At 40.0% G+C, this 15,360-nt stretch overlaps 2 protein-coding genes across 2 annotated transcripts; both read right to left on the bottom strand.

The window, feature by feature from the left end:
• Window positions 1-1,359: 1,359 nt before the first annotated feature.
• Window positions 1,360-2,447, bottom strand: LOC108095713 (fork head domain-containing protein FD5). Its single transcript, XM_017196885.1, has one exon. The coding sequence runs from the start codon at window positions 2,351-2,353 to the stop codon at window positions 1,526-1,528; it is 828 nt and encodes a 275-aa protein (XP_017052374.1). The 5' UTR covers window positions 2,354-2,447; the 3' UTR covers window positions 1,360-1,525.
• Window positions 2,448-12,390: 9,943 nt separating this feature from the next.
• LOC108095702 (fork head domain-containing protein FD4) lies at window positions 12,391-14,506 on the bottom strand. The gene has a single exon (XM_017196874.1). The coding sequence runs from the start codon at window positions 13,789-13,791 to the stop codon at window positions 12,679-12,681; it is 1,113 nt and encodes a 370-aa protein (XP_017052363.1). The 5' UTR covers window positions 13,792-14,506; the 3' UTR covers window positions 12,391-12,678.
• Window positions 14,507-15,360: the final 854 nt, after the last annotated feature.

The raw sequence follows: 15,360 nt of genomic DNA, 5'->3' as shown, positions 1-15,360 counted from the left end.
GTATAACTAACTTTAGAGCAATGCAATTTCAATAAATACAAAATAAATAGAAAAATTGTTATTCGATTTCATTTCCAGGAGCACACCTAATAAGAATATTTAACCCTTTTGGCTAATAAGACATAATACGTTTTGTACATATTGGATGCCTGCGCTAATATCTTAGGAAAACAATAAGTCCGCCCTATTCAAACATTATGAACATTTTCAACCCGTCTTAAAAGGATTTAAACTAAAGTTGAAGGAACTTGTTTGGCTATTAATAAAGGCCTTGTTTTACCATAATAAAATTCCGGAATACTGCATGCAGGATGAGGTATGTTAATTACATCCTTCTGTGTAATAAGGTTTTAGCCTACGGTATTGTCCTATGGTAATTTGGCTATAAGATAACGTTCCGAGATACATTGAGGTACAAAAAGGTTAAATAATTGATATAAGAAGTGTTATACGGAGCAACAGTCTTGCACTTTAAGATGTCGCATAATTCAATTCAATTAAAAGTCTGATACCAGTCCAGGTAGATTAAAATGACATCTGAAATACTTCTTGAACGTAGCATAGATATATACATAAGCCAAATTGAAGAATCCAAAATCCTTGTAGAAAAAAAAAACAATTACTTACCTTGAAACTACAATTTTTATTACCATTCTTATTCATTCTTTTAAACATTTCTGCATTTGCTTACACTCTTAGGGCATCTTTAGATTCGGCTTTGGAAACTATCCCTTCTTTCTTGTAAGACATAACAAACTACATTCCGCGCCGTATCGACCGAAAGCCCCGCTCTTCCTTCCTCAGAAGGTGTATGGTTTATGTATGTGGATGGATGGATGGATGGATGGTAACAAGAGCGAAGTATTCCTATTCCAGCTAGGGTTGAAGTCAAACATATGTAAGGATGATTGACAGCTAATGGAAACAAAAGCAATTCGAAAACGTGTGTGCATGTGTAAGATGCAAATGATTTGCAAAACAAGGTAGGAAGGCAAGTTAACCATTGCGGACCTATTTTCGACCTGTAATCGAATTAATCGAGGGCTCTTTATTTACAACCTGTAGTTTGTTTTCGAGCTATAATTATCTTAAGAAACAAACAATAGGTTAGATGTTAGACGGTGGTATTACGACCAAGCAGGAGTAGAGAAATGCCAAATGCACAGAGTTTTAGCTTCACGACTTAGGGTAATTATTGTTTTTACACATTTCTCTGACTGCGAACCTAAAATAAAAGGCCTCTACTCAATCCAATAAATCTACTTTTGACGACTTAATTATTTTGCTTTACTTCCTTTTTTGTCGGTATTGCACCACCTTAACGTTAAGTTTACAAACAATAAATACGATATATGGGCAGTTCTTTATTGACTTTAGAGATCTTCTAAACTCAACGCGTTACAATACAGTTTTTGTTTAAATAAAATGAGTACACAAGTAAATAACATAAGTTAATAATAATAGGACCACTAGTGAGTTATGTAGTAGATATAGCCTTATTAAACTCTAGGAATAACTTTCATAGTCAAAAGACCGGCAACGGGCCGTTGTGAAAAAGCGGCGGTGTTTTCTGATAGCACGGCAGGTTGCCATATTGGCTGTTGTACAAAAAACTGGGAAAGTAAAGGTGGTAATGCGCGGCGAGCTCGTTGAAATTGAATGGCAAGGTGAACGGCGGCTTTTTCAATGCGTCGGCATCTGGACTTCCGTAATCCATTTGCACTAGTCCTTCATTCGCCGTATTCGCAGGATCCGGTGCAATGAGACTCTCGATGGTGAAAGCGCGCTTTGGACGAACCGGAAGCTGAGTTGAAGGCGACGGAAGGATCGGTGGAATGCCCTTGAATGTTGACATCTGAGCGGCGGGCGCACTTCCGAGATCGTAGTTACTGGGCATGTGACCACTCCTCGATGGATCGGCAAAGGCCATCTGCGCTAGCTGGTCGTCCAGGTAGTGGGAGACCATCTCCGTATTGGCGGCGGCCAATTTCCAGTTTGATATATCCTTTTCGAGCTGCTTGACGCGGAAGCGCTTGCGTCGCCGCAGCAAACTGCCATTTTCGAACATGTCGAAGGCCATGTGATGGAGGGTCCAGTAGGATCCCTTTCCGGCCTTCGTCACGTTGCGGGGCACTTTGATAAAACAATCGTTGAAACTCAGATTGTGCCGCAATGAGTTTTGCCATTTTTGCGTATTTTTCCGGTAGTAGGGGAACTGCTCCATAATAAATCGATATATCTCACTGAGCGGCAGCATTCTTTGCGGCGAATGTATAATGGCCATGGCCGTTAATGATATGTACGAGTATGGGGGCTTCTGATCACCGTAGGTCATTTTCAAAGGGCGTGGCATTGCGAAGTCGTTTAAAATTTCACACAGTCGACGGCACACAGTACCTTTTGTTATTCTTTTTTGTTTTTCTGGTTGTTTAAGAGCGATGTTTTCTCGGCGGCAGCAGCGTTAAGACTAATACGAGGGGCAGCAAAACTTCATGTTTTATGGAAGGGCAGCTCGCAAGCAGAGAGACCGGATCGGAGAGTTCTCTCTCGCATACATACCCAGTGGTTTGTCCAGTATTCCGAGGGAGAAGGCTGTCGATCCGGTATTGTGCTCCAAACAGGTATTGTATCTCTGTCCCTGTCTGAAGTGGGGACCAATGGGATGCGAAGGTGTTGTTTTACGGCGAATTTCCAAATGGGTTGCTCGGCAAGTATTGACCAATCATGGGGCGGCAATTACCAACACAATATAGAGCTCAACACCGGGAGCGTGGCGGAAAAGCGTTTTGTCCCAGCGACCAGGCAACCGAGGCCCCATTTTTTCCCTTCGCCATTTTCAATTCCCGGTGATAGTAGGAACATGCGTGTTGTAAAAGCACAATTGCGAGGGGAAAGCCCTTGATTTGCAAGCTTTTGTCAATACCTGTTTATTTTATATGAATTGTGGGCGTGCCAGAACATGAAATAATAAAGGAAACGCTCGTATTTCACTTCCCATCGCATTACTCCTGTTCATAAAATGATTTAAATTGTTTTGGCTTTTGCATGAAATTGAAAAATAAATTACAAGCACATACGTATTTGCTTTACGATGTATACTTACCAACTTTAGTACAACATTAAAGAACATTAAACTGACTATTTACGTATAAAAAGGCACTAAATGTGTAGCAACTTAACTTTTTAATTTATTAATCAAGTCATTGAAATGTTTAATTTTTTTATTTTATGGTGTTTAAATACAGTGATCGAATGTTAAAAAACTATAAAAATGTTTATAAATTTGTAAGATGTTTTTAAAAACAGAACATACAATGTGATATTCAAAAAAACCTGTAACTCATTCAAATTAAAATTTTTGTACTATATGCTATGATTTTTTATAAGGTATAGCTTGAGTCCAATATGTCCGCAAAGTTAATTGTGCTTACACAATCTGATTACTTATTTAAAATTCAATTAAAACCCACCACGCACATTTTTTAGTTAAATTAAAAAACTTAATTTAAAGCCACAATTATAGGATCTTAGGTTAAGGAGAAATTGGTCTGTTTAAAAAACAGAACGTATGCCAATATGTTCAATATATCATATAAACAGGGCGATTTACGTTTACTTATTACTTATTTATTTAAACTTTTAATTTGCCTATTTTTATAATATTTTTTTAATTTGTGCGTCACATATTTATTAAAAAAAGTTTTATCAAAAAAAAAGGAGAATATAATTATCAGCAATAATGCCGTCAGACTTTAACGAAGACAAAAAGGAGGAGGAGGCGTTTAACAACTCATAACTTTCTTAAGGAATTATACATTTTATTTAAAACTTATATAGACTTAAAAATCCGGAAGCCAAATTTAGATTTAATTAAACTAAACCAGTTTAGTAATTAAAACCAAATTGTAATTAAAGGGCTCGCCAAAGTAATAAAATCAACGAGGTTACGGCAATTCGAGAAAGGAAAGGCGTACCAAAACTTTCATTCAAAATTTGCCTTCGGGAAATGAAAACTCGGCCCTAATAGGAAGTGCTAAACTTGAACATACATTTAACAAAATTTTCATTAAAAAAATCCATTTTTGAAATGGTAATGATATGTAATGACATTTTATTGATCTTCATTACGAAGCAATGGTAAAAACTTAAAATAAACACGATCTTTGCGGTCTTTTTAGTGTCAAAGATGCCAACTTTCAGCCGACAGATGGCCAAGATCGGCTGTAAAAGCCGAGAGAAAAAATTGGCTCTGCCACCATTAACGCAAAGCTGTTGAAATCGTTGTGTGTGTAAAACCTTTCAGTCAAAACAACTACTCAGTAATCACCAATCGATAAGTTTTTCTCCTCTTTTCCTGTCGACTCTTTTTTAGCACACCGAAATTCGCAGCGCTAAGATGAAAGCTGCTCGACCCATAAACTAAATCAATTTAGTTATTTCCGTTTTACGTCTGCTCGCCTTGTTAATGAAGATTAGCGCTGCCGAAGATCAAAAGGGGCATCGTAGAGCGTCGAGAGTGTCGAGTATAATAGGATTTAGCACTCGAAACGATATATGTACATATACACAAAATGGTAGTAAGTAAGAGCGTTTAATTCCCACCAAATGTTTCGGCGGCCAAATAACATATTTAGCAATATCATATCGATTTAGAGCACTGTACGTCCCGAAAAGGTCCGAAGCGAAGACAAGATCTCTGTTGGTGTCGGGATAATAACCGTCAGTATTTATTTTTCCTATGTGTTGGGATTTTGTCTGCTTTGTATTGCTTTATACTCGTAAGAAATAAATGTTTGAACACAACAGGCCGCCAATTTATTGAAGGCTAACACACTAATTTGAGGAGTTGAGTTGTGTTTACCCCGAGGATGTATGCTTGTATGCCGCCATATAGGTATGTCCGTATGAATCTTTCCGACAAAGCTTAAGTGCAGTGCTCATGCTTCTACCTGCAATATAGGAAAGCTAAAGAATCCCTGCCCTGTTGGAATTTTGCTGCTATGCAGTGTTGTGATTTTTATTGCGGCCAATTCATTTTATTGGTAAGATTTTTAGTGGCACTTTGATAGGCTAGAAAAGTAACATTAAATTTATTCACCTTTTTTTGCAATAACTCAAACGTAAGGTTTACTTTTTAATCCAAAAAATATAAATTAAGATGCGGAAACCCCTTTTGAGGACATTATAAAAACATTTTTTCTTGGACAGAATTTTTTTAATGAGTGGTATATTCTCATATTTTTCTTCAGATCAATTAGACATTCTTTCTAGATCTGTTTTCTTGAGTATTCCGTTTGTAAAAAAGGTCATATAAGCAGGTGTCGATTATATTATTATTGTTCTAATTAAGATGGAAAAAAACCTAAGCCATGGGCTGTATACTTGGAGAACTGATATGATTTGGAATTATTATTACAAATCTTTTTTGCTCAATGACCTTTAATAAAAATGTGAATACAACCCAGTGCAACCCAGTGATGATATTACATGCTGTTCTTATTCCCAGGCAAAGTAAGGTGAAGAAAAACCGCCGAGTGAAGATGCCGTGGATAGTGCACCTAGCAGCCGAGTAGCCATGCAACCGAGTAGTGAAGCATCCGAGGAGTTCAGCAGCCCAGAGGCGCATTTCCTACTGCCCCTATTAAATGGGCATCGGTCGGCTCAATCGTTAGTGTCGACGAGGTGAGAATGAACATCGTCAGCTCTTTCGCCTTGCTTATATCATTCACACAACACCCATCGCAGCGAGCTTAAATCATAACCCCGTTCATGACAGCAGGGCCGGGATGCTTGGGATGCTCGGATCTGTGGATCTGGGATGGACGTGGGTAAATGATCAGGCCGCCTGGCAGGCCAGAGATTCCCCCGATCCCGATTCCCATCCCGATCCCCGATCCCCGATCCCGATTCCTGCTGCCTCCGCCGCCGAAGCGCTGAATCGAAATCAAATTAAACTCGCTGGTGTTTCGCCCAGTTGCGTGTGTGTATGCTGGCTGGCTGGCGAGGATGGGGATGAGGATGGGGATGGGTATGAGGATGAGGACGACCACGTCGAAGGAGGAGGAACGCATTGTATATTTTGCAATTTGAACAGCCGCTAGTTGCCGGCACACAGACGTTTATAATTCGCAAAGGTGTGCGTGGTGGTGGTGGTGTTGTTGGTGGTGCTGGTGGTGGTGTGGTAAGTATAATAAGAGGTGTGCTCAGACATCAGGCTAACAAACAGGCCGCGCACAAGCAGCCACAGTAAAAATCACTTCGATGGAAGCCATAATGGCCCGGGCCCGAGCTCCTTTCTACGAACCGAGAAACTGAGATCTGACTACCAATTTAAAAATGCCGCTTTTGACTTGCGAGACAGAGTGGCGGTGCGGTATTCTGCCCCTGCCGGTCCGTTCCATCTTTCGGTCGGTCGGTCTTTTTGGGCCGGTCGGTTGGTCGGTTGGTTAGTCCGCCGGTCGGTCGGTTGGTCGGTCGATCAAGAAATACCTTCAGATGGTGATGGTGCGATGGTAGGTTGGTGCTTTTCGCACAGTTCGTGCCTAAATACAAAGTAAGCTGTTAGAACCATTTGCTTTCGGCCGCTTCCTGGCACCTTTTGCGGATTAGTTAGAATAATTTCATAATAGCCCCCTATAATATGGGAATGTTTGAACAGAACCGAACCAGTTGCGGGGAAAGTGCTGTCATCGAGGCTTAGGCTTAAATCGATCTGCCAACTGGCCAACTGGCAAACCGGCCAACCGACCATCTAAGGACCATCGGCAATTATTCGCCTATTCCAATATCGTGTAATCACTAGAGGGTATCTCCAAATTGGTCAAGACTCGCCGCGGCGAGGCACTTAAAAACCCTTTTCAATTTTTTAAGTATAAATATGGTTAATCAGCATCAACACCCGAGCTGCTCGGACTGCTCGAGTGCAAACTAGTCTGTGTGTGAAACTAGTTTTCGGTGTTGAAGCTACTTAGCCGATGCTTTGCCCACTCAACTCGTGTGCGCTGCTCCACTGACGGATAAGTCGGTGCCGCAGGGGCAAGATACTTCAACATATGCCTGCACCACGGCCTTAACTGTCGGCCAGATCGATCGCATGGGAATTTCAGACGATCAAAGCGGCCAGCCAGCCAGTCAGCCATCCAGGCAGGTTTAGGACTGCTCTAATAAAGTCAGATAAAGCCTACTTTATGCATTTTCATCATGCCGCATCGGGGAGTCTCGAGGAAAATTAGGAAATTGTAAACTTTGTTAACCGTGCCATCAGTTAGCTAGTTAAAACACATTTTCCACTCGGGCATCTTGCACACTTTACAGCTCGGCCTACCCACCTCAATTTTAAATTTATATTCCGGAATTGTTTTATTAAGCGTAGCCGTCGAAAAGTCGCCATGAAACGCCTGATTCGTGCAAAACATTTTATTGCATAATAATTCAAACCCGTACAAATACGCCTGCTGTTTGTAACTCTTTGTTAAAAATAGCAAATAATGCCACAGCCAAATTGCCCCAATCAAGTGGACACGTGACACTTGCGGTAATAACTACAATGGCGATGGCCAATTGCTCAAGTGCCCTTGCGGCTCATTAGCTCTCCACGGCAAGTGGGTGCCATAAACCCATTCTGGCCTCTTTGTGGGCACAAGATTCCCGGGAAAGGCGACGGCGGCATCCCCATCGGAAGGCATTCGGCATTCAGCATCCCTTATCGTAAACACCGCAGTCATTTTGTTAATGTTGGCCTACTACACCATGACGATCCTTTTAGGAAGTGATGTTTTACGCTCCGTGTTGATTTATTGTATCATTACTGTTTATGAGTTCGTGCCCCTTTTTTGCTGGGATGACTTTGCCGTATTTGTGTGTGAGTTTAATGAAATCAGAATTAGTTCTAATAAGTTATATATTGGTTAACCAAATGACTTTGTTTGGGGTTCTGAAAGGTACATGAAAGTAATACCAAACTAAAGCTTAATTCGTTTACATTCTACAAACTAATAAGTATTTTTACCTTTTAATGAAATCAGAATTAGTTCTAATAAGTTATATATTGGTTAAATATATGACTTTGTTTGGGTTTCTACCAGGCACAGAAAAGTATTACCAAACTAAAGCTTACATTCTACAAACCAATAAGTACTTCTACCTTTTAATAACATCAAAATTAGTTCCAATAAATTATATATTGGTTAACAATATGACTTTGTTTGGGGTTTTGAAAAGCACAAGAAAGTATTACCAAACTGAAGCAAAGTAAAGTAATCTTTTACATTCTACAAACTAATAAGTTTTTTTTTACCTTTTATGAAAGTCCATAGCCTTTGGCATTCCAAACAATCGTTTCTTTTGTAGTCGATGCGCTTTTTCATAATTATGCCTTCACCCCTTTATTTACAGATACAAATTAATATCCGCTTAACTGATACAAATATCATTAAGTATCTTGAGCACACAAAAACACACGTAACAACACTAATTCGAATCGGCCGAAATACAGATGGGCTCGTGACAAAGTACCGATTACTATTCGTTCCGATCACTCTAAGTATCCACAACCTTTGAAATTCCCCTTTGATGGTGCCGGCAATAACAAAAAACATGATGGTTTTGTTAATGGATTTCTATAAAGGCTTCCGACTGTTCGGAGAGCCGACTGCGAGAACACCCGTGGCGATAATTTAAAGCCACTGTCTAAGCCAGCATACCTTTTTATACCCTCGCGTGGGGTATGTCAGTTTTCACCAACTGACTGCAATCGCCATCGGAAGCCATTTCCACTCTGGAAAGCTTGTGGTCCACCGAGAATTATCCTCGAGGCGATCCTTTACTAGTTTTCAATATTTCAAATCAGGTGACTGGATCCCAAGGCAAATATTTAATGGTTGATCATAAAGCCTTTGTTTTATTGTGTGCACCGAAATGAATTTTATTTAGAATTAAACATTTAATGATGCACAGCTAATTCCCTTTTAAAAATATTTTGGATACACTCCAAGTCACATCCACTTATCAGGCATTTTTTTGAAAACAAGTTAAGGCCTTTAAGCGTAGTATAGGTGTGTACATTAACTTCGTAAGTATGTATATGTACGAAAGTCGTTCTCGGAGAAAATTAAGTGTATCGAATTTTATGATTTCAACACAGACCCTTCATCGTACCTGTAATTTTGTTCTCGGCTCTGATCCCTCAAAGCTGGTTTTAAAACTTCTCCAAGGTGCCAGAGCAATTATGCAAATGAGTCTGGCTTAGGCCCTAACAACAAAGGATTATGAATATTTGCTTCGCTATAAAATAAACAGCCGACACCAAATCGGTGGCTAGTGTAAATATAATCTAAGGAAAGAAATGTTAGCTTTGGTAAGAAGTAAATAAGTTTATGGGTACTTCTTCGATGCAGATTTTTGAGTTGGATCTGTGTTTTGCTTGAAAAACAATTAAAAAAAAACTTTTTGGTGGAGAAAAAGTTTATAAGAAAAAAAAAATTAAAGGAAAATTGAAGTCTTAAATTTAGATGCAGGTTTTAGAAAAATAATCCTTACGGTCTTAGAGGTATTCCACTTCGCAATCTTACTTTTATTAGAAAAGTGATGGGCTCAGACGAACTGTTTTCATGTTTAGAAATGTTATGGGCTTGATTTAAGGTAGTTTTTAAACAAATTCATTTTTATATCATAAAATATCGAAAAAATCTAAAAAAAATAAATCTTTTAACTTGAATGCAGTTGTTTAGAGAACCAAATTTTTTTAACTTGAATGCAGTTTTTTAGAGAATCAAATTACAAGCTTTTAGAGGGGTACCACTTCAAAATCGGACTAGATTTGGAGAAGTTATGGGCTAAAAAGTTCTGATTTTAGGCCATTTTCACGTAATACCATTTTAACAATATTTGACAGGGGTAACATCATAAAAATGTCGAAAAAATAAAAAATAATGTATTTTTTTTACTTGCATGCAGTTGTTTAGAGAATCAAATTACAAGCTTTATAGGCATATGACTTCAAAATCCGACGTAATTTGTAAAAGTTATGGGATCCGACATACCGATTTTATGTAATTTTTCTGCAAAGTAACTTTTCCGATATTTGACATGGGTTGTATCATAAAAATAACTAAAAATCGACTCACAACGCAAATCTAAAATTTTGATGCAGTTTTTTAGAGGATTAATCCACAAGCTTTTAAAGGTATGCTTATCCGAAATCGGACTTCTGTTAAAAAAACAATGGGCTCCGACATACGAAGTTGTGTCATACAAAATGTTTAAAAAAATAGATACAAACCTTAAATTCAACTATTTATCCACATATTTAGAGAATGAGATTACATGATCTCTAAGATATCAACAATATACTTGGTCAAAACAATTTTAAACACATGACACAAAATAACTTTCCATCGATTACCTCAAAATGAAATATGATTCAATGGCTAATAATGACTATTTATTCTGAACGTTCAAATATTTTTAATTTCACGGTAAATATTTAGGTAAACAATAATGACAGAGCCAAGAAGCCATTTATAACATTGAATCACATTGTTTTGTTTGTAACTAATTATTACAGCATAATTCTTCTCCCAGCTGGAGTTGAAAGTAATGATTTGAGTGAACCTTTTAAGTTGCCGCTAATATTTCGTTTCCACTAATTTGACTTAAGCAAATATAATTAAAGCGGGTAAAACCGCTGGTTTGTATTTTCCGACGGTACCACTATGAAGTTTTTAATGGAAAATGATATATGAACTAAACGAGTGAAAGGATGCACAGATGACATGCTCTTAACCACTTTAAAAAGGTGCGACGCGTCAGACCCTATTTTTTTTTTAGGCCAATGCCTTTATTTTTGTTGGAAGTAAACATTTCGTTTTATTATTTTTTGTTTTTTAAATCTGATTACTTTCATTGCTTAGTTACTTACCTGAAAACGATGGAGGGCATACCAATTTAGAAAAATGTTATTACTTTTTGAATAGATTTCATATTCTAATAGTTACTGTGCGCACGCATGGTAATCCCACTTTAATTGCTTAATTCCTAAGTTTATCGCTTTTTATACTTTTACTTCTGATGTCTGCTTGAAAAAAAAATGCTCAAAGTATATTGTTAAGTTAAACAGTTTAAGACAATTAGTTTAGGATGGGTGTACCAATTTCAGCCGGAAGAAGCGTGAAAACCTCAGCTTTTTCTCAAATTTTATGCCTGCCCAAATTTATTTTTATGTTTACAGAATCTATAATCTTAACCGATTGCTCTACTTCTCCGTGTCGAGATCTCAATAAAATAAAGAATGTATGCCTCAATAAATGATGAAATCTATAAACGATTAAAAGGATCGCCAAAAAGGAGTCAAGGAAATATTAAACAACTTCGACCGTTTAAGTATATGTCGGTATTTATGGAAAAACAACTCAGCTGTTGTATTCATTAAACCTTTTTTTCTGCTCTCCTTGTAATTATTGCTCCCTTTATGCTAATAACCTGAAAGTGTTTTAAATTTCACGCATCTTGCTTGTTAAATACAGACATGTGTTTATTGCCACTAAAAGAAAGGACCCAGGCGTTTCGAACAATAATTTACAAGACGGAAACTGCCTCATTAGTAGTATTTTTACAAAATTAGGGAGTTTCGATAGTTCCTACAGTTTATCAGAGGGAACTAAATTCAGTTTATCAGAGGGAAACAAATTCCTTTCCACGTTTTATATCACCTAATATCAGCTAATACCATCGGTAAAAGATTTCCTACCCCTTCATATATATTTGAAAATAAAAACCATGAAGGACTGGCCTTAAAAGAAAGAATATACTTTTACTCAGGTGGTTCCTTAAGTTGAATAATTTGAATTAAGATTTTTTTGTAAAAGTTGAAATAACGAGAGGTAATATATCACAAGATAACTCCTTTAAAAAAGATAATTTGGTTAAACGATTATAAAAAAGGCTTCAAAACGATATATTGCATTCCTGAATAATGTTTACAAAATTGTAAAATCGTAGTTTTAATCCTAAAGATTACAGTTGTTACCAAGTTTTAAAAATTGTATTTTTTTTAATGTTTTAGATCACTGAACATGGCAATTATAATCGTTCCATCATGATATCATTTCTTAATGTTACTAAAAGATGTTTTAAAAATTGTAAAATCTTATTTTTAATCCTTAAGGTCTTGTGGGAACAATTTCATTAGTTACCATGTTATAAAAATGATCTATTATTTTTGAAAACTTTTAAATGAGTGAAGATGGCAATTATAATAGTTCGATCACTATATAATTGCTTGTATATATATCGAAAAATATCACTAAAACTTTCTTACGCTTTCTATGTACACGGCTACCAGGATTGCAGATTTAAAAACACTTTTAGTCAGTTATTTAAATGTTTATATTCTTCACAAAATGATCGATTTATGCACTAGGTTTGATACAAATAAAATAAATAATTTACTAGTACGGGTATGCAATACAAGCTATTCAAATTCGTATAACAAGCCTTTATTTACATGCCTCTACGCCTAAGAAAGTATACCATATGTTTTGGTCCTATTACAATTAACCTTAATGCGAAAGGAACTACGTTTGGATGGATATACATAGGTGTACACGTACATATACCGATCGTAAATAATGCTTTACATAGGTGTCCTGTCCTGTCTTCCTGTTCCGCGACTTATCTATGTTATATCGTACGCATGTCGTTGTCTATTCTATTCTGGACCTCGGGAGTCCGATATTGCTGCGCCGGGGCGACGAGGGTCACGTTATTGTAGTAGATGTTGTGCATGTTGGCAATGGGCGCCGCCATCATGAAGAGCGGATGCGAGATGGCCAGCTCGTAGGTGGTGGGGCTGCTGGGTATCCCCGCGGGCGGGAGTCCCGCCACATTGGCACCCGTCGCGTAATGGAGGAAGGGCACGTGCGCGCCGGGGTTTATCGTGTGCATCGGCGGCAGGGGATCCTCCGTCCGGACGGAACGACCGGCGGGCAGATACTCCTCGGAGACGGGCGTCGTGGGGTAGCGGGTGATGCCGCTGCACTCCACCACATCGATGTCCACGCGGTCGTCCTCGTCGTCCTCGTCCTCGGAGTGATGCTCCGGCTTGTCCGGCGTGATCAGGCTCTCTATCGTGAAGGATCGCTTGGGTCGCAGGCTCAGTGGACCTTCGATGTCGGAGCTGGTTAGCGCGGGCAGGTTGGACAGGCCGATGTCCGAGAGGTTCGTGTGCTCCGCACTGGACATGGAGCTGGGTATCGCGTGCGGGAGCGGCACTCCTTGGCCAAGGGAGTTGGGCATGTGGTTCGTGGTCCTTGGAAGCGGATCCAATCGCATCGCGCCGCCGTTCATCTCCAGCGGCGCCATGTGCGATGCACTGCCTCCGTTCCGCGTGGTGAAGAAGAACCTGTTCAGATTCGCCAGGGCAGTGAGTTCCTCGTTCAGCAGATCCTTGTCGTTCTTGTGCAGCTTGAAGCGCTTTCTCCGCCGGAGCAGGCTGCCGTTCTCGAACATATCGAAGGCCTGCGGATGGAGGGCCCAGTAGGCTCCTTTTCCCGGTCTGTCCGGCCGACGGGGAACCTTGATGAAGCAGTCGTTGAAGCTGAGGTTGTGCCTCAGCGAATTCTGCCAGCGCTGGGTGTTCTTGCGGTAGTACGGAAAGCGGTCCGTGATGAACTTGTAGATGTCGCTCAGCGGCAGCATCTTCTCCGGCGAACTCCAGATGGCCATGGCCGTCAGCGAAATGTACGAGTACGGGGGCTTCTGTTCGCCGTAGGATTCTCGCGAGGGCCGGGGCATTATTACGAAATGTTCGCTTTTCTAACACATCACAGTGTTACATATTTGTTGGGGGTCTCTTCTTAAAATTTTCACTCTATTTATTTTTAAGCACGTAATAATATTTATATTTCTTTTAAGGTGTGTAAGTGGAACTGTATCCTATAGGAGTTTCCTGCATGCGGAGGAGTATTTGGGAAGCGTTCCGTATGCCGTCGCTGGAACAGGAGGAACTACTGCAGTCGAACACCCTTTGGGCCAGCGGTGGCGATACGACATGACGATTTGGCCGAGATAGCGAAGCGACGGCAAACAAGATCGCGCCAACTGTCGGCAATAAACTCTGCGCAAGAACTACGCTCGTTATAAGCTCCGGCGACGACACTGGCTTTAGTTAGCCTGGCTAACTGGCCTGGATGGAAAAGCACTCTCACTCCGAGGTGAGGTTTTCCCCTCGCCAAATTACCATCCAAAGCCGCCTGCCTGTGAGCTGTGAGCTGTGAGTACGACTACCAGTACGAGTACGAGTATGAGTACGAGTATGAGTACGAGTACGAGTAGGAATCGAATCGAGTCGAGTGAGTGAGTGACTGCGACTGCGACGGCAACGGCGGCAACCGAGGAGCGAACTTTGGGGCGAAGATAGCGATAGAGCGGGAACAAAACAAACGACAACAAACGAAGAACACGGCACACAAAAAATTACTGTTTCAGCAGACTGGCAGACGACGTGCCGGTTATTGTACTAAGTGAGCAATGCCCGGACTCCCGCCCGACAAGTCCTCTCCCATCCCGATCCCAATCCGAATCGCAACCTCAGTCGCAACCCCAACACCAACCCAACCCTCTCTCCCGCTCTCCCTCTCCCTCTCCCTCTCCCTCCTCTTCTCTCCCTTCCCTCCCCCCATTCAACCCATAGGAGTCCATACATCGTACACCCAAACAGCCGTACAACCAACCACAGTGAGCAATGCAATCAAAATATAATCACTCACATCATTGCCCCCGTGCTCTCTCCCAATCACCGCGATGCGAACATGCATCATCCCTCCGCCACGGCGAAACTTCAAAGCGGCGAGGAGAGCCAAAGCAAAGAGTCTGAGATTTACTAAACGAATAAACCAGTCTGACCAGACCGCACTCGCTCTGCGCCGCTCCATCTACAGCTCCAGCTCCAGCTCCAGTTCCTCCATCTCCATCTCCACCTCCAGCTCCTCCAGCGAAGGCGAAGACGAAGAGCTAATGCCCCGCCGGTGGTTGCGGCGGCTACACTCGTAGAAATGTACCCCCAATCAAAATGTATTTGTGGTTTTAACACTAGAACAGTGGTAACTTTCCCTATATGCCCTATTTCATATACAACCCACTGAGCTTTTGCTTTTAAGTAGAACTATTTATTTTTATAAAAATAAAAATAAAAACATTTTTTTATTTATATACATAGTTTGAATCTATAATACAGAACCCCATATTCTACATATGACAAGTTGTTGTTTACCGACTTTCAAAAAATTCAAATCCTTAATTTAAGTTTTTAAGTCTAAAAATGAAAAAGTTACTCCGCTGAATTCCCATATACATATACTCTAT

Source organism: Drosophila ficusphila, unplaced genomic scaffold (genome assembly GCF_018152265.1).
Source record: "Drosophila ficusphila isolate 14025-0441.05 unplaced genomic scaffold, ASM1815226v1 contig_791, whole genome shotgun sequence".
In the NCBI taxonomy this organism is placed as follows: Eukaryota; Metazoa; Arthropoda; class Insecta; order Diptera; family Drosophilidae; genus Drosophila; species Drosophila ficusphila.
The sequence above is the reverse complement of the archived record's forward strand: the minus strand, read 5'-3'. Positions and strand labels throughout refer to the sequence as shown.

Bases quoted from the DNA above. Each gene is read 5' to 3' on its own strand.
- LOC108095713 (XM_017196885.1), bottom strand. From the start codon at position 2,353: ATGCCACGCCCTTTGAAAATGACCTACGGTGATCAGAAGCCCCCATAC.
- LOC108095702 (XM_017196874.1), bottom strand. From the start codon at position 13,791: ATGCCCCGGCCCTCGCGAGAATCCTACGGCGAACAGAAGCCCCCGTAC.